The sequence below is a fragment of the Polypterus senegalus genome, chromosome 2 (genome assembly GCF_016835505.1).
Source record: "Polypterus senegalus isolate Bchr_013 chromosome 2, ASM1683550v1, whole genome shotgun sequence".
Classification (NCBI taxonomy): Eukaryota; Metazoa; Chordata; class Cladistia; order Polypteriformes; family Polypteridae; genus Polypterus; species Polypterus senegalus.
In genome coordinates, this window is record NC_053155.1 from 4383304 (window position 1) to 4408342 (window position 25039).

Genomic DNA, 25039 nt, shown 5'->3' on the forward strand with positions numbered 1-25039 from the left:
TAGCAGGCCACTCTGCCATTTTGATCTGAATGGGCAGCTCAGGTCAGAGGAGAGCTGGGAGTGGACAGCAGTGGTCAGCAGTAATGGGGTCACTTCACAGTCCACTCAGACCACCTCTGTGCCCAGGGGACTGGACTTTGGGATGCTGAGTGTCCATTCAGAGCTCGTCCACTGGCTTTATTACAAATTACAACAACAACAACATTTATTTATATAGCACATTTTCATACAAACAGTAGCTCAAAGTGCTTTACATATTAAAGAATAGAAAAATGAAAGACATAATTATAAAAAATAAATCAACATTAACATGAATAAGAGTAAGGTTCAATGGCCAGGGGACAGAAAAACAAAAAAACTCAGACGGCTGGAGAAAAAAAATAAAATCTGTAGGGATTCCAGACCATGAGACCACCCAGTCCCCTCTGGGCATTCTACCTAACATAAATGAAACAGTCCTCTTTGTATTTAGGGTTCTCACGGAAGGGCTTGATGATGATGATGGTCACGTAGACTTCTTCCTTTTAATCCGTCCATCATTGTTGGAGCATCATGAAGCTTTGAGTAGGTGGAGGTGGCGCAGGCCACCACCACAAAGAAACCAGAAAAAGAAACAGAAAAGAGAGTAGGGGTCAGTACCGATTTTAGAGCCACCATGAATAGTTGTTATGATGAATTGAACATACAGAGTATCAGGATTAAGTTAAATTACGATTAAAATGAAGTTATAAAAAGCCATGTTAAAGTAATGTGTTTTCAGCAGTGTTTTAAAAGTGCTCTACTGTATTAGCCTGGTGAATTCCTATTGGCAGGCTATTCCAGATTTTAGGTGCATAACAGCAGAAGGCCGCCTCACCACTTCTTTTAAGTTTTGTTCTTGGAATTCTAAGGAGACACTCATTTGAGGATCTGAGGTTACGATTTGGAATATAAGGTGTCAGACATTCCGATATATAAGATGGGGCGAGATTATTTAAGGCTTTATAAACCATAAGCAGAATTTTAAAGTCAATTCTGAATGACACAGGTAACCAGTGTAGTGACATCAAAACTGGAGAAATGTGTTCGGATTTTCTTTTCCTAGTTAGGATTCTAGCAGCTGCATTCTGCACTCGTTGCAAACGATTTATGTCTTTCTTGGGTAGTCCTGAGAGGAGTGCGTTACAGTAATCTAGTCGACTGAAAACAAACGCGTGAACTAATTTCTCAGCATCTTTCAGTGATAAAGAGGTCTAACTTTACTTATGTTTCTTAAGTGAAAAAATGCTGTCCTAATGATCTGATTAATATGTGATTTAAATTAGGAGAGAAATAAGAAGACTGAGGTCACCAGCAGTGAGGCCTTTAGTGGACTGAGGTCAGCTGGTCAGTGGCACCGGTCAGCATGTGACGTGTGAGTGTCAGAAGTGTCACATGTCAGTCCTGTCCACCCTGTCCATTATGTCACTGATCACACAGTCAGTCCAGTCTTTGTCACAATAGACAGACAGAGTGTCCTCATCGTCTAAGTGGTCTGACATCAGGAGAGCCCACCATAGCAGACACTCGAGTGTCGTGCTCTCCGATGTCCAGCAGTGACCGGCGTGTCTAACAGGAATCTGTGGATGGGGTCCTGCAAATCAGTCAAAGCCCCTCCATGTGCTGAGTCCTCAGTTACAGACACAAATCAAGGTGGTCCCTCCGCTGTCGCCGGCTTTGACAAGTCTGTCTGGACCCTCGAGTGCAGGACGCTGTCAGCCTCATGTCCTTCACATTGTGTCCACATGTTACTTTGAGTGACGTGTCACCAGTCAGTGTGGCAGGAAGGCAGAAGACGCTGTCAGGTATGTAGCGCCTTACCATATAAGGACAGCGGTGGTCTCAGGTCAAAGTGCATTTCAGTGAAGACGGCTCAGTCATTGAGCCCTTGTGCTGTCTGTGTGTCCTTCTGTCTGTCTGTCTGTCCTCACTCGTCTCTCTTCTTCTGCACAGGTTGGACTCTTGTGGTCTCACCTCGGCCTGCTGCTCAGCTCTCTCCTCGGTCCTCTCGTCTCCAAACTCATGGCTGACTGAACTGGACCTCAACGACAACAAGCTGGGAGATTCAGGGGCTCGTCAGCTGAGTGAGGGGCTCAGGAGTCACAACTGTCAATTAACAGAACTGGGGTGAGTAAAGAGGGGGAGGGGTGGGGGTGTCAATGTTTTATTGATGGGCGGGCTGATCACATGACATCACATGGAGTGACCAGAGTGACAGTGACAAGTGGAGCTGACTGAGGTGACGGACAGGAAGGACAACAAAGATAAGGAGGGACAGACAGAGGAAGACAAGGAGGAGGAGTGTGAGATGGACAAGAAGAAGAAGAAATGGACAGCAGCTGAGTGTCCAGCCAGAGACAGGGGACAAGGACACAGGGGGGGATCAGGACAGCAGACAGTGTGGACAGGAGGAGAGGGGACATGACAGTCTGGGGGCTGAGGGTCATTGGAGCAAACAAGAAGAGCAGAGCAGCAGACGGGGGGATCAGTGGACAAGAGGAAGAAACAAGATGGAGGATGAGAGACGAGCAGGAGAGGAAATGAGAGAAGACATGAGAGTGAGGTGACAGACAGGAAGACAGGGGATTTGTGAGATCCTCACTTAGGTGCACAGGTGAGGAGTCGTCCACATCCGTAATTGGCACCAGGAGCTGCTAATTGCCACATCTGACCCACGTCCCTGTAATAAATACTGTAGAAGCGCGAGGCGGCTACAGGGAGAGGACAGGAAAGGAGGACAGGAAGAACCTCAGTTTTTAACGATTTATTGATTGATTTTAACCTCCACAAGTCACAGCATTTTCTCCATCCATCCAGTATCCAACCTTCTATATCCTAACTACAGGGTCACGAGGGTCTGCTGGAGCCAATCCCAGCCAACACAGGGCACAAGGCAGGAAACAAACCCCGGGCAGGGCGCCAGCCCACCTCAGGACACACACACACACACACACACACCAATCACACACACACACACACACAAATCACACACTAGGGACAATTTAGGGTCACCAGTCCACCTAACCTGCATGTCTTTGGACTGTGAGATTATTAATATGGAGATTATTGAGTGACGCTGCACTTATTTATTTGAACACTGTTTTGGTTTGTTGATTTTAAATAACAGCTCTTTGCACTTTTTCCACCATCCCATTACTTCACTGTTTGTGCCTCACTGTCTAGCTCATCGGGTGACATTACCAATGGTGTCGGGTTCAAGGGCTCCCAAAGGTAGATAGGAGCATAAGTGGAACCATCGTCACAGTCACTTGTCACTGAGGTTTGACCTGAGCAGGCTAAGCTGGTGCAGGACGTGACATCAGGCCGAGTCTTCAGGGCAGGCGTCTTCAGCACACGGTTGTCCCCATCACTCAGATGAGTTTCTTCTGATGAGGACACTAAAGATGTCCCCTCAGTGACTGTGACGTGTGTTGAACCCGAGTCTCTGTGGCCTACTGTCCTCAGGTCAGACTGACAGATGTCAGTATTCTGGAGTACACACACACACACACACACACACACCACATATGTGTCACCTTATTTAATAAAGGCGCCGCAGACCACCCATCACCACCATCTCCCCCAAAGCCACTAAGTCCTCGTGTGCTCCTTGTCACCTCGGCAGATCAGCAGCTACTGTTGTTCCCAGTTTGACAGTCCAGTTCACTTCCCGTGGCCTCAAAGTGTCCATCACAATCCCCAGCACTTTCTATTGGTTTGTGACTTCAGTTGTCCCAACTTGTGACCCTTAGTGACAAAGTGACATTTGCTCAGCCCATCTCTGATGTCACTTTTATGCTCCTGATGTCCACGTGCTCCTCTTTTGGTGTCCTGCACATCAGACTTGTGACATGACTCCATTGTCATGTATTCTACCCTCACAGCTCAAGTCTTGCCTGTTTCTTAGACAAATCGTCACTTGACTGATGACAGTGGTGTCACCCTTTATTACAATGCTGGCAACTTGAACAGGGACATGTCCTCATTTGAATGTTCAAAGTGTCTGCAGACGGCGGCCTTAACCAGCGTATCCTAATGTGATATTAAGAACACACAAATGACGGGGGTCCTAAACACAGGGACAGCTGCAGTGGACACCAACACTCTTTAATGTCACACACGTCATTTTTAGGATTTATTTAGCAACGTGTGCTATGTTTTATTGTTTGCCCTGAAGAAGTCATTGAGAGAATCGCGTTGGCCCTCAGACTGTGAGGTTTATGTGGTCTGACCTCGAGAAGCAGGACCCCTCAAACAGACTGCCATGGGGGACTTCACTTGTGTCTTCAGAACTAAATGGTGTGGACTGAGCCTCGGACACAGACAGGCAGACATGTTGTAAATGACCACCACACGTTTATTTACAATATTTACAATGTCAAATAGTGCCACACAACCCACAGACTTCACCAAACTCCTGGCCTCTCACGCACTTAGCCTTCCTTCTTCGGGCCGCCTCCACTTTCCTCTCAAGCTTAGTCCTCTCTTCACCTGACTCAGAAATTGTCTAAAGGGAGGCAGCCCCTTTAATAAAGCCCCTGGATGTGCTCCAGGTGTGTTCCGGCAACATCCCACCGACATGGCCCAGTGTGGCGGAAGTGCCGGCTGTATCCCCGGAAGCACTCCGTGTGTCCCTTCTCTTCTTCACCCCAGCACTTCCTGGTGTGGCAGAAGTACTGAGGTCCAGGGATCTCCAGGCACCGAGGGCCCCCTTGCGGTGACCACAAGCCCCCACAGGTTTGAGCTTCAAAGCTATGTACCTGTGGTCCTCATAGCAACCAGGGTGGCAGCCCCAATGTGGTCTGAAGTGGGTGTAGACCCTCTTCCGGTCCTCCAAAGCATCCCGGCCAGGTCGTCGCCCCAGGCATCTGCCACAAAGGATTTTCTTGTGATTTAGGACTGAGCTATGAAGAGACGATTGTTTGGTTTTCCTTTCACATTCTTTCATATTCTGTCTGTTTATTATGGGATGTGTTGTTGTTCTTTTGATTTGTTACCTGATCTTCACAGGTGAATTAATGCTGGTGGTCCGGACTGCTGAATTCCTGATGATTCTCATCCTTTTCTGAGCCCCTGACGTGTTGTTCTTGTGATCTTCTGATTCTTTTCTCTTTCGGTGGCCCAGCTGCTGTTCTTCTTGTCTTTTTATTCTTTAATTCTCCGTGTGGTTTGATGTCACTGAGATGTCAATTGTGTCATTTCTAACACCTACCAGCAGGTGGCAATGTTAGGAGGTCACTCTCACATTTTGCTCTGAATGGGTAGCTCAGGTCAGAGGAGAGCTGGGAGTGGACAGCAGTGGTCAGCAGTACTGGGGGTCACTTCACAGTCCACTCAGACCACCTCTGTGCCCAGGGGACTGGATTTGGGATGCTGAGTGTCCATTTAGAGCTCGTCCACTGGCTTTATTACAAATTAGGAGAGGAATAAGAAAACTGAGGTCACCAGCAGTGAGGCCTTTAGTGGATTGAGGTCAGCTGGTCAGTGGCACCGGTCAGCATGTGATGTGTGAGTGTCAGAAGTGTCACATGTCAGTCCTGTCCACCCTGTCCATTATGTCACTGATCACACAGTCAGTCCAGTCTTTGTCACAATAGACAGACAGAGTGTCCTCATCGTCTAAGTAGTCTGACATCAGGAGAGCCCACCACGACAGACACTCGAGTGTCGCGCTCTCCGATGTCCAGCAGTGACCGGCGTGTCAAACAGGAATCTGTGGATGGGGTCGTGCAAATCAGTCAAAGTCAGCGGTGGTCTCAGAGTCAAAGTGCATTTTAGTGAAGAAGGTGCAGTCATTGAGCCCTTGTGCTGTGTGTCCTTCTGTCTGTCTGTGTGTCCTCACTCGTCTCTCTTCTTCTCCATAGGTTGAACTCTTGTGGTCTCACCTCAGCCTGCTGCTCAGCTCTCTCCTCGGTCCTCTCGTCTCCAAACTCACGGCTGACTGAACTGAACCTGAACAGAAACAACCTGGGAGATTCAGGGGCTCGTCAGCTGAGTGAGGGTCTCAGGAGTGACAACTGTAAATTAGAGACACTGCTGTGAGTAAAGAGGGGGAGGGGTGGGGTTGTGAATGTGTTATTGATGGGCGGGCTGATCACATGACAGCACATGGAGTGACCAGAGTGACAGTGACAAGTGAAGCTGACTGAGGTGACAGACAGGAAGGACAACAAAGATAAGGAGAGACAGACAGAGGAAGATGAGGAGAACCTGCTCTGTCAGATGAGACCACCTACTTGAGCACCGGACCCCATCTCCACCACTCTCCTGAAATCCTGTCTTCATGTCATAATCCTGACTGTTGTGACAATAATAAATCCATCCTGTGACACCGGCTCTGTGCCAGCGACCCTGAAGGTCTCTTCTGTATCCCCCCATTAGGACAGCCTGGTCTTGATGTGACAATCTGAGATAACAAGTCTCAGTCCATCACTCACTTCTCTATTCTGTCAGAAGTTCTCAAGAGTGTTGTGGCCTCCTAACTCACCGTCACATAACTGATAATCAGCTGAGAGCGAACACTTTTAAAAATGGAGGATATCAGCAGGATAACACGACATGTTAGAGAGCAGGTGTCACCTCAAGGTGGCTCATCTAACATGACGGTGACTTCAGTTGACACCAATGGCTGCATGTCCAGTCGAATAAAGCACTTCTGGGATGAGCTGGAACTGCAAGTGAGGAGTAGAAATGTGAGGCTGAGAAGTCTGAAGTACTGTGTGATGCCAACATGGAGAAAGATATCCATAAGAAGCCATTCATGTGTCTCTAGGGGTCAACACCTAAGAGAATTCAGGCTCTTAGAGGCCGAGGTGCCCACCTCGTATGCCTAATATGCCACGACTGTTGAAGGCCTGTGCGCTGGAACTGGGGAGTCCTCTACAGCGCATCTTCAACCTGAGCCTGGAACAGGGGAGAGTCCTGAGGCTTTGTAAAACATCTTGTATCACCCCAGTCCCAAAGGTATCACATCCTAGTATGCTGAATGACTTCCGCCCTGGTGCTCTGATGTCACATCTGATGAAGACCATGGAGCGGCTGGTGCTTCACCACCTGAGGCCACAGGTCCGCCATGCCCTCAACCCTCTGCAGTTTGAATACCAGGAGAAGGTGGGAGCGGAGGATGCCATCATCTACATGCTACACTGATCCCTCTCCCACCTGGACAGAGGCAGTGGTGCTGTAAGAATTATGTTTCTGGACTTCTCTAGCCTTCAGCACCATCCAACCTCTGCTCCTTAGGGACAAGCTGACAGAGATTGGAGTAGACTCACACCTGGTGGCATGGATTGTGGACTATCTTACAGACAGACCTCAGTATGTGCGTCTTGGGAACTGCAGGTCTGACATTGTGTGCAGCAATACAGGGCTGCAGGGACTGTACTTTCTCCGGTCCTGTTCAATCTATATACATCAGACTTCCAATATGACTCGGAGTCCTGCCACGTGCAAAAGTTTACTGATGACACTGCTATTGTGGGCTGCATCAGGTGTGGGCAGGAGGAGGAGTACAGGAAGCTAATCAAAGACTTTGTTAAATGGTGCAACTCAAACCACTTACACCTGAACACCAGCAAAACCAAGGAGCTGGTGGTGGATTTTAGGAGATCCAGACCCCTCATGGACCCTGTGATCATCAGAGGTGACTGTGCAGAGGGTGCAGACCTATAAATACCTGGGAGTGCAGCTGGATGATAAATTGGACTGAACTGCCAATACTGATGCTCTGTGTAAGAAAGGTCAGATCCGACTATACTTTCTTAGAAAGTTTGCATCCTTCAACATCTGCAAAAAGATGCGGCAGATGTTCTACCAGACAGTTGTGGCGAGTGCCTCTTCTACGCTGTGGTGTGCTGGGGAGGCAGCATAAGAAGAAAGGCGCCTCACGCCGGACAAACTTGTTAAGAAGTCAGGCTCTATTGTAGGAGTAAAGTTGGACAGTTTAACATCTGTGGCAGGCGGCGGGCATTAAGGAAACTCCTGTCAATCATGAAGAATCCACTGCATCCACTGAACAGTGTCATCTCCAGGCAGAGGAGTAGCTTCAGTGACAGACTGAGAAGATCGTTTCTCCTCCACACTATGCGACTCTTCAATTCCACCTGGGGGAGTAAATGCTAACATTACTCAAAGTTATTGTTTGCTTTTACATGCATTTTTACTTCTATCTAAGTTAATATATATTTTTTTGAATTAGTATACTGCTGCTGGATTATGTGAATTTCCCCTTGGGATTAATAAAGTATCTATCTATCTATCTATCTATCTATCTATCTATCTATCTATCTATCTATCTATCTATCTATCTATCTATCTATCTATCTATCTAATAAAGTGGCCACTGGGTGCCCCTGCAGATCTTGAGCACTTGCTCTTCTCTTACACACCTGCTTTACACTCTTTAGTCCAGCGGCCATGTCTTTGTGCACACGTCATCATCTGCACTCACACTAACTCGTCACTCTTTGTGACTTCTGCTCGTCTCTCCTTGTCGTCCCTCTAGTCTCCCCCATAGCAGGTTTGTCCCCTCATGTCCTTTTCTCTGACACCCCAGCAGCTGCCCCTCACACTCACACACTTGAATCTTTGTTCCTGTCTGTGCAGATCTCATCTTCATGACGCTCATTTCTATTTCTCTAACTTTGATCTTCTTCTTCTTCATTCTCCCAGTATGTCCTCACAAATTCCCAGTCCATGTGGTGCACCTGCCCAATAAGGTCACTCTGATTCTGGTCACTAAGTGTCAGGGCCTCTCCCAGTAGCAAAGACTGAACACAAGCAGGATGGACTGACCATCACAGAGGGTCCACACTCAGAGGGTCTAACTGACCACCTCAGCAGCTCAAAGTCTTTAACACTAGAATTACCAGAGCCTACGAAAAAACTTGTAATTCCGTCCCACCTTAAACTGCTTCTTAAATCCCTTCACACCTCTCCGCCAGCGTCCTTTGTTCTCTAAATGTGCTGATAAAGAGAAGCTAGGAGCAGCCGGCTATTCCACCCCCCCACCAATTTAGAACGTGCACAAACTTCTCTCAGCTCATGCCTTGATTGAGTATCTGGGAGTGAAGTGGAGTTTTAGAGTGGAAATAATAGATGGATTATTTGGAACACTGCATTTCATGTCTGTTCCGTTTCTACAGTAATCTGTGTCAACACATTGTTAAAACAGAAACTTTTTTATATTCTAGTAGTAGATGACAAAATGTAGGCATAAACTATATAATGTATGAAGCCTGAAGTCCAAATAGCAAAGAAACATTTTCACAAGAATAACACAATTGCACTTTTATTCAAACATATAACTGCAGAAAGAAAAAGCCGCCTTAACATGCGACATTGACACCAGTTTACTATAACTAACTTTGTGGTTCAATAGATACAGCCCCTGCTTGGGAATCAAGGGGTCACGGGTTCGATCCTGCGCCCCTCCCTTTTGAGAAGTAAACTGCTCTTAGTCTTACTGTTTTAGAATAAAAGCATACATTTGATTTCAGTCTGTAACAGCCGGTGCAATTTATGATCTTTGTAAAGGTTAGCTTTTTTTTTTTATTCACTTTTCACTCTATCAGTCGCGTTCAGAATAAATCCATACAACCCCATCTGACACGGCTGTTTTCACTAAAGGCACGCTATAGCTCTGCAGTGTACCACGATGCATACTAACCCCTCCCCGGTTCTGACACACAAACGCTGGCGCTTGCCTTCTTCGTATCTCACCGTCACTTGCTTTTCTTTTTATTCAGTTTTATTGAGTGTTCCTGCCAGTACCCGCATGTTGCTGTATGCTTTTTCTTTTGCACCCCAGGACATGCAGAAGAAAGAATGGTAAAGACCAGTAACTTCGGCGCTATATGCAATCATCAGACACTCTCCATCTGCCCGTTGTTTTGTTATACTTTTCAATACTTTTTATACTGCTCAAACGGGCATGCTCAAAAAATACACGTGTAATGCCCTGAAAAGTGCACGCAGACACTTCATTTCGCAAACAAAACAAGTGCACTTTTATTCAAAACTACCTGTATAACCAAAGAAAAAAGAAAGCAAGTTACAGTAGGTGATTGATACGACATCTTGCATGGTGCAATGCTAAGAAGTGCTGATTTTCATTCCGTGCTATATAAAATCCATCCATCCACCCATTTTCTAACCTGCTGAATCCGAATAGGGTCACGGGGGTCTGCTGGAGCCAATCCCAGCCAACACAGGGCAGGAACCAATCCTGGGCAGGGTGCCAACCCAACGCAGGACACACACAAACACAGGCCAATTTAGAATCGCCAGTCCACCTAGCCTGCATGTCTTTGGATTGTGGGAGGAAACCCACGCAGACACGGGGAGAACATGCAAACTCCACGCAAGAAGGACCCGGGAAGTGAACCCGGTCTCCCAACTGCGAGGCAGCAGCGCTACCACTGCGCCACCGTGCCGCCCGCTATATAAAATCATCACATTCAAATATTAACAATTCCCACACACCCAAGGACCGTCCTTCCTACATTTACGACACGTGTACTTGTTGCCGTGTACACACCTCTCTGTGCTATGGTTTCTATTACACTGAATGAGCACCTGACACTGTACTTTCTTCCCTGGGGGAAGGTCCCGCATCAGAGAATTTCCAGTTCCTGCATAAATTCACACCCGATCTGACGCTGTTCGTTTTCAAATAATATTGCATTAGTGCGATTATATTTTCACATGTATTGTCTCTTTCTTTCAGGTGTGTAATAGAAACCACAGCATAGAGAGAAGTGTGTACATTGCTTCTTACAGGAAAAGGCGATGGAAAAAGTGCACTTGAATAAAAGTGCACTTTTGTTATACTTTTACACCAATATATGTTCCTGTGTTTGAACGACACGGGCAGATGGGAGTGTCTGATGATTGCATATAGCGCGAAGTTACTGGTCTTTACCATTCTTTCCTCTTCATGTCCTGGAGTACAAAAGAAACAGCATACAGCAACATGCGGGGAATGGCAGGAACACTCAATAAAACTGAATAAAAAGAAAAGCAAGTGACGGTGAGATACGAAGAAGGCAGCTTCGCCAGCGTTTGTGTGTCAGAACCCGGTGGGAGATGAGTTGGGGTGTTTGCCGTTAGTATGCATCGTGGTACACTGCAGAGCTATAGCGCGTCTTTAGTGAAAACAGCCGTGTCAGATGGGGTTGTATGGATTGATTCTGAACGCGACTGAGAGAGTGAAAAGTGAATAAAAAAAAAAAAAGCTAACCTTTACAAAGATCATAAATTGCACCGCTGTTACAGACTGAAATCAAATAGTATGCTTTATTCTAAAACAGTAAGACTAAGAGCAGTTTACTTCTCAAAACGGAGGGGCGCAGGATCGAACTCACGACCACTTGATTACCAAGCGGGGGCTGAGTCTATTGAACCACGGAGTCAGTTATAGTAAACTGGTGTCAATGTCGCATGTTAAGGCGGCTTTTTGTTTCTGCAGTTATATGATTGAATAAAAGTGCAATTGTGTTATTCTTGTGAAAATGTTTCTTTGCTATTTGGACTTCAGGCTTCATACATTATATAGGTTATTCCTACATTTTTTCATCTACTACTAGAATATAAAAAAAGTTTCTGTTTTAACAATGTGTTGACACAGATTACTGTAGAAACGGAACAGACATGAAATGCGTGTGTTCCAAATAACGATCTATTATTTCACTCTTAAACTCCACTTCACTCCCACATACTCAATCAAGGCGTGAGCTGAGAGAAGTTCGTGCACGTTCTAAATTGGTGGGGGGATGGAATAGCCGGGTTGCTCGAGCTTCTTTATCAGCACATTTAGAGGACAAAGGACTGGCGGAGAGGTGTGAAGGGATTTAAGAAGCAGTTTAAGGTGGGACGGAATTACGAGTTTTTTCGTAGGCTCTGGTAATTCTAGTGTTAAATAAGAAAAAGAAGAAAACTGTGAAGTAAAAGCTACTGAGAGAAAAGGAGGAAACACATGTGGACCCCCAGTTCTCCTCCCCGTCCTAAACATGTCACTGTGGTGTAGCGGGTCCACAGCTCATGTCAACAGGGCCACTTTTTAAATAAATAATCAGCGCACTCGCGGCTTAGAGAAGTGGTTTGGTATGTGTGGCCGGAGCAGTTCCCGTGTGTTTCATGAGGTCCTCACTTAAGTGCACAGGTGAGGAGTTGTCCACATCCGTAATTGGCACCGGAAGCTGCTAATTGCCACATCTGACCCACGTAATAAATACTGTAGAAGGGCGAGGCGGCTAGAGGGAGAGGACAGGAAAGAACCGGAGGTTAATGAAGCAGGAAGCAGGGAGGAGATGGCCGGTGTGTGAGTGACCAGGACAAACAAAAGACAGCTGGACAGTGAGCCCTCATGGGGTGTTTGGCTGGCACCCTGGGAGCAGCCGGTAGTGGTCAATCCTGCTGAGCGTTATTGAGGAGTGGCAGTGACCGGAAGGATGATGGCTCAACGCATGAGACGGAAAGTTAGTGGGAGTCGGGACTTAGGATGTGAAAGCCCCAGCGTTAGCCCCCTGGTCACTGGGGAGCCCAAGTCACGGTCAGGTGAAGCCCACCAAAGCCAGATCAGCAAAGCAAACAGACCAGCGGCAGAAATCAAAAAGAAGGTCAGCTGCAGGTAGGGTGGTCTCCTGGTGCATAGCCTGGATGGGAGAAGCAGGGGAGTCACCAGCAGAAAGGCACCGGGATCTGTTTTAAAAAAGACGGCTTCCAGCCATGGTTATAACCTCAGTTTTTAACGATTTATAGATTGATTTTAACCTCCACAAGTCACAGCGTTTTATCCATCCATCTATTATCCAACCTTCTATATCCTACTACTACTAACTACTAACTACAGGGACGTGGGTCATGGGGGTCTGCTGGAGCCAATCCCAGCCAACACAGGGCACAAGGCAGGAAACAAACCCCGGGCAGGGTGCCAGCTCACCTCAGGACACACACACATACACAAATCACACACTAGGGACAATTTAGGGTCACCAGTCCACCTAACCTGCATGTCTTTGGACTGTGAGATTATTAATATGGAGATTATTGAGAGACGCTGCACTTATTTATTTGAACACTGTTTTGGTTTGTTGATTTTAAATAAAAGCTCTTTGCACTTTTTCCACCATCCCTCTGCTTCACTGATTGTGCCTCACTGCCTAGCTCATCGGTGACATTACCAACGGTGTCGGGTTCAAGGGCTCCCAAAAGGCAGATGGGAGCATAAAGTGGAACCCGCATCGTCACAGTCACTTGTCACTGAGATTTGAACTGAGCAGGCTAACCTGGTGCAGGATGTGATGTCAGGCCGAATCTTCAAGGCAGGCATTCTGAGCACATGGTTGTCCCCTTCACTCAGATGAGTTTCTTCTCATGAGGACACTAAACATGTCCCCTCAGTGACTGTGACGTGTGTTGAACGCGAGTCTCTGTGGCCTACTGTCCTCAGGTCAGACTGACAGATGTCAGTATTCTGGAGTACACACACACACACACACACCACATATGTGTCACCTTATTTAATAAAGGGCGCCGCAGACCACCCATCACCACCATCTCCCCCAAAGCCACTAAGTCCTCATGTGCTCCTTGTCACCTCAGCAGATCAGCAGCTACTGTTGTTCCCAGTTTGACAGTCCAGTTCACTTCCTGTGGCCTCAAAGTGTCCATCCCAATCCCCAGCACTTTCTATTGGTTTGTGACTTCAGTTGTCCCAACTTGTGACCCTTAGTGACAAAGTGACATTTGCTCAGCCCATCTCTGATGTCACTTTTATGCTCCTGATGTCCACGTGCTCCTCTTTTGGTGTCCTGCACATCAGACTTGTGACATGACTCCATTGTCATGTATTCTACCCTCACAGCTCAAGTCTTACATGTTTCTTTGACAAATCGTCACTTGACTGATGACAATAGTGTCACCCTTTATTACAATGCTGGCAACTTGAACAGGGACATGTCCTCATTTGAATGTTCAAAGTGTCTGCAGACATCGGCCTTAACCAGCGTATCCTAATGTGATATTAAGAACACACAAATAACGGGGTCCTAAACACAGGGACAGCTGCAGTGGACACCAACACTCTTTAATGTCACACACGTCATTTTTAGGATTTATTTAGCAACGTGTGCTATGTTTTATTGTTTGCCCTGAAGAAGTCATTGAGAGAATCGCGTTGGCCCTCAGACTGTGAGGTTTATGTGGTCTGACCTCGAGAAGCAGGACCCCTCAAACAGACTGCCATGGGGGACTTCACTTGTGTCTTCAGAACTAAATGGTGTGGAATGAGCCTCGGACACAGACAGGCAGACATGTTGTAAATGATCACCACACGTTTATTTACAATATTTACAATGTCAAATAGTGCCACACAACCCACAGACTTCACCAAACTCCTGGCCTCTCACGCACTTAGCCTTCCTTCTTCGGGCCGCCTCCACTTTCCTCTCCAAGCTTAGTCCTCTCTTCACCTGACTCCAGAAATTGTCTAAAGGGAGGCAGCCCCTTTAATAAGCCCCTGGATGTGCTCCAGGTGTGTTCTGGCAACATCCCACCGACATGGCCCAGTGTGGCGGAAGTGCCGGCTGTATCCCCGGAAGCACTCCGTGTGTCCCTTCTCTTCTTCACCCCAGCACTTCCTGGTGTGGCAGAAGTACTGAGGTCCAGGGATCTCCAGGCACCGAGGCGCCCTCTTGCGGTGACCACAAGCCCCCACAGGTTTGAGCTTCAAAGCTATGTACCTGTGGTCCTCATAGCAACCAGGGTGGCAGCCCCAATGTGGTCTGAAGTGGGTGTAGACCCTCTTCCGGTCCTCCAAAGCATCCCGGCCAGGTCGTCGCCCCAGGCATCTGCCAAAAAATGATTTTCTTGTGATTTAGGACTGAGCTATGAAGAGACGATTGTTTGGTTTTCTTTTCACATTCTCTCATATTCTGTCTGTTTATTATGGGATGTGTTGTTGTTCTTTTGATTTGTTTCCTGATCTTCACCGGTGAGTTAATCCTGGTGGTCCGGACTGCTGAATTCCTGATGATTCTTGTCCTTTTCTGAGCCCCTGATGTGTTCTTCTTGTGATCATCTGATTCTTTTCTCTTTCGGTGGCCCAGCTGCTGTTCTTCTGGTCTTTTTCTTCTTTAATTCTCCCTGTGGTTTGATGTCACTGAGATGTCACTTGTGTCATTTCTAACTCCTACCAGCAGGTGGCGATGCTAGCAGGTCACTCTGCCATTTTGCTCTGAATTGGCAGCTCAGGTCAGAGGAGAGCTGGGAGTGGACAGCAGTGGTCAGCAGTAATGGGGGTCACTTCACAGTCCACTCAGACCACCTCTGTGCCCAGGGGACTGGACTTTGGGATGCTGAGTGTCCATTTAGAGCTCGTCCACTGGCTTTATTACAAACTAGGAGAGAAATAAGAAAACTGAGGTCACCAGCAGTGAGGCCTTTAGTGGACTGAGGTCAGCTGGTCAGTGGCACCGGTCAGCATGTGACGTGTGAGTGTCAGAAGTGTCACATGTCAGTCCTGCCCACCCTGTCCATTATGTCACTGATCACACAGTCAGTCCAGTCTTTGTCACAATAGACAGACAGAGTGTCCTCATCGTCTAAGTAGTCTGACATCAGGAGAGCCCACCATGACAGACACTCGAGTGTCGTGCTCTCCGATGTCCAGCAGTGACCGGCATGTCTAACAGGAATCTGTGGATGGGGTCCTGCAAATCAGTCAAAGCCCCTCCATGTGCTGAGTCCTCAGTTACAGACACAAATCCAAGGTGGTCCCTCTGCTGTCATTGGCTTTGACAAGTCTGTCTGGACCTTAGAGTGCAGGACACTGTCAGCCTCACGTCCTTCACATTCCTGTCCACATGTCACTTTGAGTGACGTGTCACCAGTCAGTGTGGCAGGAAGGCAGAAGATGTTGTCAGGTATATAGTGCCTTACCTTATAAGCACTGTGGTGGTCTCAGGGTCAAAGTGCATTTCAGTGAAGACGGCGCAGTCATTGAGCCCTTGTGCTGTGTGTCTTTCTGTCTGTCTGTCTGTCTGTCCTCACTCGTCTCTCTTCTTCTCCACAGGTTGTTCTCTTGTGGTCTCACCTCGGCCTGCTGCTCAGCTCTCTCCTCGGTCCTCTCGTCTCCAAACTCATGGCTGACTCTACTGAACCTGAACAGAAACAACCTGGGAGATTCAGGGGCTTGTCAGCTGAGTGAGGGTCTCAGGAGTGACAACTGTAAATTAGAGACACTGCTGTGAGTAAAGAGGGGGAGGGGTGGGGTTGTGAATGTGTTATTGATGGGCGGGTTGATGACATGACATCACATGGAGTGACCAGAGTGACAGTGACAAGTGGAGCTGACTGAGGTGACAGACAGGAAGGACAACAAAGACAAGGAGAGACAGACAGAGGAAGATGAGGAGGACCTGCTCTGTCAGATGAGACCACCTACTTGAGCACCGGTCCCCATCTCCACCACTCTCCTCAATTCCTGTCTTCATGTCCTAATCCTGACTGTTGTGACAATAATAAATCCATCCTGTGACACCAGCTCTTTGCCAGCGACCCTGAAGGTCTCTTCTGTATCCCCCCATTAGGACAGTCTGGTCTTGATGTGACAATCTGAGATAACAAGTCTCAGTCCATCACTCACTTCTCTATTCTGTCTGAAGTTCTCAAGAGTGTCGTGGCCTCCTAACTCACCGTCACGTAACTGATAATCAGCTGAGAGCGAACACTTTTAAAAATGGAGGATCTCAGCAGGATAACATGACATGTCACAGAGCAGGTGTCACCTCAAGGTGGCTCATCTAACATGACGGTGACTTCAGTTGACACCAATGGCTGCCTGTCCAGTCCAATAAAGCACTTCATGGATGAGCAGGAACTGCAAGTGAGGAGCAGAAATGTGAGGCTGAGAAGTCTGAAGGACTGCGTGATGTCAACATGGAGACAGAAATCCATCAGAAGCCATTCATGTGTCTCTAGGGGTCAACACCTTGGAGAATTCAGGCTCTTAGAGGCCGAGGTGCCCACCTGGTGTGCCTAATAAAATGGCCACTGGGTGCCCCTGCAGATCTTGAGCACTTTGCTCTTCTCCTGCACACCCGCTTTACACTCTTTAGTCCAGTGGCCATGTCTTTGTGCACACGTCATCATCTGCACTCACACTCACGCGTCACTCTTTGTGTCTTCTGCTCGTCTCTCCTTGTCGTCCCTCTGGTCTCCCCCATAGCAGGTTTGTCCCCTCATGTCCTTTTCTCTGACACCCCACCAGCTGCCCCTCACACTCACACACTTGAATCTTTGTTCTGTCTGTGCAGATCTCATCTTCATGACGCTCATTTCTATTTCTCTTATTCTGATCTTCTTCTTCTTTATTTTCCCAGTATGTCCTCACAAATTCCCAGTCCATGTGGTGCACCTGCCCAGTAAGGTCACTCTGATTCTGGTCACTAAGTGTCAGGGCCTCTCCCAGTAGCAGAGACTGAACACAAGCAGGATGGACAGGCCATCACAGAGGGTCCACACTCATGGGGTCTAACTGACCAACTCAGCAGCTCAAAGTCTTTAAACATCAAATAAGAAAAAGAAGAAAACTGTGAAGGACAAACTACTGAGAGAAAAGGAGGAAACACATGTGGACCCCCAGGTCTCCTCCCCGTCCTAAACATGTCACTGTGGTGTATCAGGTCCACAGCTCACGTCAACAGGGCCACTTTTTATATAAATAATCAGCGCACTCGCGCTTAGAGAGGTGGTGTGGTATGTGTGGCCGGAGCAGTTCCCATGTGATTTGTGAGGTCCTCACTTAAGTGCACAGGTGAGGAGTCATCCGCATTCCGTATATTGCACCGGGAGCTGCTAATTGCCACATCTGACCCACGTCCTCGTAATAAATACTGTAGAAGCGCGAGGCGGCTAGAGGGAGAGTACAGGAAAGAACCCGGAGGTTAATGAAGCAGGAAGCAGAGAGGAGAAGGCCGGTGTGTGAGCGAGCAGGACGAACAAAAGGCAGCTGGACAGTGAGCCCTCATGGGGTGTTTGGCTGGCACCCCGGGAGCAGTCGGTAGTGGTCACTCCTGCTGAGCATTATTGAGGAGTGGCAGTGACCAAAAGGAGGATGGCTCGCTGCATAAGGCAGGAAGGCAGCGGAGTCGGGACTTGGGATGTGAAAGCCCCAGCGTGCGCCTGGTCACTGGGGAGCCCAAGTCACGGTCAGGTGAAGCCCACCGAGCCAGAGATCAGCAAGGGAAACAGCCCAGCAGTAGAAGTCAAAAAGAAGGTCAGCTGCAGGTAGGGTGGCTCCCCAGGTGCATAGCCTGGACGGGAGAAGCAGGGGAGTCACCAGCAGAAAGGCACCGGGATGTGTTTTAAAAAAGACGGCTTCCAGCCATGGTTATAACCTCAGTTTTTAACGATTTATTGATTGATTTTAACCTCCACAAGTCACAGCGTTTTCTCCATCCATCCAGTATCCAACCTTCTATATCCTAACTGCAGGGTCACGAGGGTCTGCTGGAGCCAATCCCAGCCAACACAGGGCACAGGGCAGGAAACAAACCCCGGGCAGGGCGCCAGCCCACCTCAGGACACACACACACACACACACACCAATCACACACACACAAATCACACACTAGGGACAATTTAGGGTCACTAATCCACCTAACCTGCATGTCTTTGGACTGTGGGATTATTAATATGAAGATTATTGAGAGACGCTGCACTTATTTATTTGAACACTGTTTTGGTTTGTTGATTTTAAATAACAGCTCTTTGCACTTTTTCCACCATCCCATTACTTCACTGTTTGTGCCTCACTGTCTAGCTCATCGGTGACATTACCAATGGTGTCGGGTTCAAGGGCTCCCAAAAGGCAGATAGGAGCATAAAGTAGAACCCGCATCGTCACAGTCACTTGTCACTGAGGTTTGACCTGAGCAGGCTAAGCTGGTGCAGGACGTGACATCAGGCCGAGTCTTCAGGGCAGGCGTCTTGAGCACATGGTTGTCCCTTTCACTCAGATGAGTTTCTTCTCATGAGGACACTAAAGATGTCCCCTCAGTGACTGTGACGTGTGTTGAACGCGAGTCTCTGTGGCCTACTGTCCTCAGGTCAGACTGACAGATGTCAGTATTCTGGAGTACACACACACACACACACACACACACACACACACACACACACACACACCACATATGTGTCACCTTATTTAATAAAGGGCGCCGCAGACCACCCATCACCACCATCTCCCTAAAGACACTAAGCCTTCGTGTGCTCCTTGTCACCTCGGCAGATCAGCAGCTACTGTTGTTCCCAGTTTGACAGTCCAGTTCACTTCCCGTTGTCTCAAAATGTCCATCACAATCCCCAGCACTTTCTATTGGTTTGTGACTTCAGTTGTCCCATCTTGTGACCCTTAGTGACAAAGTGACATTTGCTCAGCCCATCTCTGATGTCACTTTTATGCTCCTGATGTCCACGTGCTCCTCTTTTGGTGTCCTGCACATCAGACTTGTGACATGACTCCATTGTCATGTATTCTACCCTCACAGCTCAAGTCTTGCCTGTTTCTTAGACAAATCGTCACTTGACTGATGACAATAGTGTCACCCTTTATTACAATGCTGGCAACTTGAACAGGGACATGTCCTCATTTGAATGTTCAAAGTGTCTGCAGACATCGGCCTTAACCAGCGTATCCTAATGTGATATTAAGAACACACAAATGACGGGGTCCTAAACACAGGGACAGCTGCAGTGGACACCAACACTCTTTAATGTCACACACGTCATTTTTAGGATTTCTTTAGCAACGTGTGCTATGTTTTATTGTTTGCCCTGAAGAAGTCATTGAGAGAATCACGTTAGCCCTCAGACTGTGAGGTTTATGTGGTCTGACCTCGAGAAGCAGGACCCCTCAAAAAGACTGCCATGGGGGACTTCACTTGTGTCTTCAGAACTTAAAGGATTTTCTTGTGATTTAGGACTGAGCTATGAAGAGACGATTGTTTCGTGTTCTTTTCATCTTCTCTCATATTCTGTCTGTTTATTATGGGATGTGTTGTTGTTCTTGTGATTTGTTTCCTGATCTTCACAGGTGAGTTAATCCTGGTGGTCCGGACTGCTGAATTCCTGATGATTCTCGTCCTTTTCTGAGCCCCTGACGTGTTGTTCTTGTGATCTTCTGATTCTTTTCTCTTTCGGTGGCCCAGCTGCTGTTCTTCTTGTCTTTTTCTTCTTTAATTCTCCGTGTGGTTTGATGTCACTGAGATGTCACTTGTGTCATTTCTAACACCTACCAGCAGGTGGCGATGCTAGCAGGTCACTCTGCCATTTTGCTCTGAATGGGAACCTCAGGTCAGAGTAGAGCTGGGAGTGGACAGCAGTGGTCAGCAGTAATGGGGGTCACTTCACAGTCCACTCGGACCACCTCTGTGCCCAGGGGACTGGACTTTGGGATGCTGAGTGTCCATTCAGAGCTCGTCCTCTGGCTTTATTACAAATTAGGAGAGAAATAAGAAAACTGAGGTCACCAGCAGTGAGGCCTTTAGTGGACTGAGGTCAGCTGGTCAGTGGCACCGGTCAGCATGTGACGTGTGAGTGTCAGAAGTGTCATATGTCAGTTCTGTCCACCCTGTCCATTATGTCACTGATCACACAGTCAGTCCAGTCTTTGTAACAATAGACAGACAGAGTGTCCTCATCGTCTATGTGGTCTGACATCAGGAGAGCTCACCATGACAGACACTTGAGTGTCACGCTCTCTGATGTCCAGCAGTGACCGGTGTGTCTAACAGGAATCTGTGGATGGGGTCCTGCAAATCAGTCAAAGCCCTCCATGTGCTGAGTCCTCAGTTACAGACACAAATCCAAGGTGGTCCCTCCGCTGTCATTGGCTTTGACAAGTCTGTCTGGACCCTCGAGTGCAGGACACTGTCAGCCTCATGTCCTTCACATTCCTGTCCAGTGTCCACATGTCACTTTGGGCGACTTGTCACCAGTTAGTGTGACAGGAATTCAGAAGATGCTGTCAGGTATATAGCGCCTTACCTTATAAGGACAGCGGTGGTCTCAGGGTCAAAGTGCATTTCAGTGAAGACGGCGCTGTCATTGAGCCCTTGTGCTGTGTGTCCTTCTGTCTGTCTGTCTGTCCTCACTCGTCTCTCTTCTTCTCCACAGGTTGAACTCTTGTGGTCTCACCTCGGCCTGCTGCTCAGCTCTCTCCTCGGTCCTCTCGTCTCCAAAGTCACGGCTGACTGCACTGGACATGAACAGAAACAACCTGGGAGATTCAGGGGCTCGTCAGCTGAGTGAGGGGCTCAGGAGTGACAACTGTAAATTAAAAGGACTGTGGTGAGTAAAGAGGGTTAGGGGTGGGGGGTGTGTATGTGTCATTGATGGGCGGGCTGATCACATGACAGCACATGGAGTGACCAGAGTGACAGTGACAAGTGGAGCTGACTGAGGTGACAGACAGGATGGACAACAAAGATAAGGAGAGACAGACAGAGGAAGATGAGGAGGAGGAGGAGTGTGAGATGGACAAGAAGAAGAAGAAATGGACAGCAGCTGAGTGTCCAGCCAGAGACAGGGGGACAAGGACACAGGGGGGATCAGGACAGCAGACAGTGTGGACAGGAGGAGAGGGGGACATGACAGTCTGGGGGCTGGGGATCATTAGGAACAAACAAGAAAGAGCAGAGCAGCAGACTGGGGATCAGTGGACAAGAGGAAGAAACAAGATGGAGGATGAGAGACGAGCAGGAGACGAAATGAGAGAAGACATGAGAGTGAGGAGGAGAAAAAGAGAAAATGAAGAGAGACGGAGCACTAGAGAGACAGACAGACAGTGACCGCAGTTTGACAGCGGGGACAACAGCACGTCAACTGGACAGACCTCCTTCTCTATGAAATGTGACGCGACCAGCAGGCCTTCAGATGATGTTGACCAATCGGTGAGTGGACTGAGTGACTGACAGACCGACACACACGTCATGTGACTCAGATGAGCACAGACACTGAGAGGAATTCTGGGTGACATCAGGGGGCTTGTCAGTGTGACAGTGCAGTGTGTGTGTGTCGCCTCCTGCTGTTTGTAACTCACACTTGTGTCTTCTCACAGGCTGCGGTTTAACGGGATCAGTGAGAGTGAGAAGAGGAACCTGAGGTCAGTAGAGGAGGAGCTGAGGAGGTCTGGACGTCACCTGACTATCTACACATGAGAAGACCAGCAGTGGTGATCAGACTGACCCCCTGTCAGTGACGGAGCCCCCCGTCCACTCTCCCCTAAATTCTCCTCTTTCTTCTTTTTGTTCTCCTCTCAGCTCTGCTACTAATTTAATAAACTCTCCGTGTCCCCTCAGCCTGTGTGCTTCTCCTTTAATGTCACATTAATTTTTAACACCTTGAGACCCTCAACTGGTGACAAAACTCAAACCGACTCGGACCTGCAGACCCCCCAAGTTTCACCACTAGAGGCAGTAAAGCAGTGGGGGTCATCCTGTGAAAAGCCCCGCAAGGAAGAGCAAAGAAAGGTGTACAGTCCAGCTGTTGGGTGACAATGGGCCTGAGGCTGTAGTGACACTGGGGACAAGGCTAGTCCACCACAGGATGCCATCAGTGCTCGTCTCCATCGTCACTAGGTGTCATTTGAACCCGTGTCTGCTCCGTGTCCCCCAAGTCCTGTCTGCCATCTGCTGATTCTCCTTTGGCGACACGTTAACTCCCACGAGGCTCAGTTTTGATTTTGATTTTCTTTTTTATTCGTCTCCACTTCACCGCCCCTCCAGTCGTGTCCTCAGTAGTGAGCAGCGCCTGAACAAGTGAGCTGTTTAAAAGAAATAAAAGAAAAGACGAGGAGAACATGGAGGAGTGTGGAGATGGGAAGGACTGGCGCTGTCCAGGGTGGGGTCCTGACTTGATGTGGACAGATGGCCGCTGAGGGACCACCACCTGAACTGGACTGAGGGGGCTTAGAAAATGGATAGACAGACAAGGGGGAATAAACTGAACTGGGAATTGAGAAAGAAACTGGGAAATAAAATATGAGTGGGAGTGGGATGAGGGTCTAAAGGAAACAAGTTGGGAACCCCAGCCTGAGGGTGGGCTTCTATAGGACAGCTGGGTTAGGAAAAAAGGAGCAGGGACAAGAGTGGGAGAGAAGGAAACAAACAGAGAGATGAACAAGGGGGGCAAAGAGGAGAGAGTTAGAAAGTGAAGGACAGTCAGTGACACGAGGGGGACGAGGACAGACGAGGAGGAGGAGAGGAAGACAAGTCAAGTCAATTTAAAAACATCAGTGGTCTACACAGCTTCACAATAAACACTCCAAATACACACAGCAGACACAGTAAAGAAATACTGACAGACAAGTTTAGAAAGTCAAGTTAGAAAGGTGAACTTCAGGTGGGATTTCAAAGTGACCTTCTGCAGTACAGTGCAGCGTCAGAAGGAATATCAAAATGTGCAGAAAGACTCAGTTTAACTCCAGAACTGTAGACTGAGCTCTCGTATGTCCTCCATTTCTAAAAGAACTCAAACCCGGGCAGCAAGCGCCCCCTGCTGGGCATAGGAGCCTCTTTAAAAACTGTGATGTGTGAGAAGTTTGAAGTCCAGGTGGCCACAGACCCCCATATCAGTAACAGCAGTGCAGGAATCTTCACGTCACTCGAGTAGACATCTGCTGTCTGTGAAGACGACTTCAGCCACCTGATATTATAAAGTGGGATTACAAACACATTATATGTGTACTGTTAATTAATGGGCTTCTGAAATGGGGGCACAAGCTTGGTAGCGGCCCCCTCACATGCCCTGACACCCTATTAATGCCCACCAAGGCCACTGACACTCTTTGTCATCACCTGCTGCTTGTTCATCTCTCTCTCTCTCATCATTTTAGTTTTCATCCTCACACATTATACTTTCTTATGAGGTATCTGTGTTGTTACTTTCTTCATCAGATTTCACTTGTCATTTTGATCTTCTTCACCCACTTTGACATCATGGCTTTGACCAGCTGGAGTTGTTGGTGGTCTTTGACCAAATAAGCCTGTGAGCAGAACCAAAGCTGGAGCACCAGGAGCTCCTTCTCAGTGTTTTGTGGGCTTCAGTGTGCCTGATGTGTGCTTAGCCATAGTGGGACAGCATGTGGGGGACAAGCCTGGTGATGACAGCAAGTGGGGGACAAGCCTGGTGCTGACAGGTAGTGGGGGACAAGCCTGGTGATGGCAGGAAGTGGGGACAAGCCTGGTGATGACAGGAAGTGGGGGACAAGCCTGGTGACAACAGCATGTGGGGGAAAAGCCTGGTGATGACAGCATGAGGGGGGGCAAGCCTGGTGATGACAAGGAGTGGGGGACAAGCCTGGTGACAATGTGAAGCATTTATAAGGCAGCAACAGCCAAACAGCGTCCCTGTCGGTTTATATTATTTATACCACACTTCATATTAGGAGGTACCACAATGTGCTTTAGTCGTTTTTATTTTTGTCAGGTTTGTGGACCCCCATTAGAGTGTGGCTAGGAGTGATCGCCCCCTACTGGCTCCATCGCTGCTCTTACATGTCATTACATTCTGTGACTGTTGTGATTTCTGAATGTGACTCACTGTTGATAAAATATGAAATAAGCCAAACTGTGACAACAGACCCTTTGATGAAGTGACCAGAGGAGTCTCAAATGTCCTGACTTTCAAACCAGCTGAGCGAGTCACCAAACGCACCTGAATGTCACGCCACACACGCCCGTCACTTCTCATTTCTCCACCCGCTTGTCGTCTTCTTCACTTTGCTGCTCTTTGTCACCAATAACTGAGGATGTCGTCCATCTTTACATCTTCACACTGACACACGCGTGTCACTGATCTTTATGAACCTGATCTGAGGCTCAGTGGAGTGAAGGTCTGGTGGTCTTTTAGTCCATGAGGGTCTCACTGCAGATGATGCCAGTCAAGATGGCACTAACCTTGTCTGTCCTTGTCGAGATGTTTGTCTGCTTTTCTTCTTTATTTTCTTTTAATATGCCTG

The 25039-nt window shown here is 48.0% G+C and overlaps 1 protein-coding gene across 1 annotated transcript in view; it reads left to right on the top strand.

Annotated features, from left to right (window-relative positions):
* The window catches only part of LOC120521343 (NACHT, LRR and PYD domains-containing protein 3-like), an 84152-nt gene extending 61783 nt beyond the window's left edge, over positions 1-22369 (top strand). The window contains exons 7-11 of the mRNA XM_039743030.1: positions 1972-2145; positions 5883-6056; positions 16091-16264; positions 21196-21369; positions 22139-22369. Coding sequence (XP_039598964.1) covers positions 1972-2145; positions 5883-6056; positions 16091-16264; positions 21196-21369; positions 22139-22238 — 796 coding nt within the window. The 3' untranslated portion in view covers positions 22239-22369. The remainder of the gene's footprint in view (positions 1-1971; positions 2146-5882; positions 6057-16090; positions 16265-21195; positions 21370-22138) is intronic.
* Positions 22370-25039: the final 2670 nt, after the last annotated feature.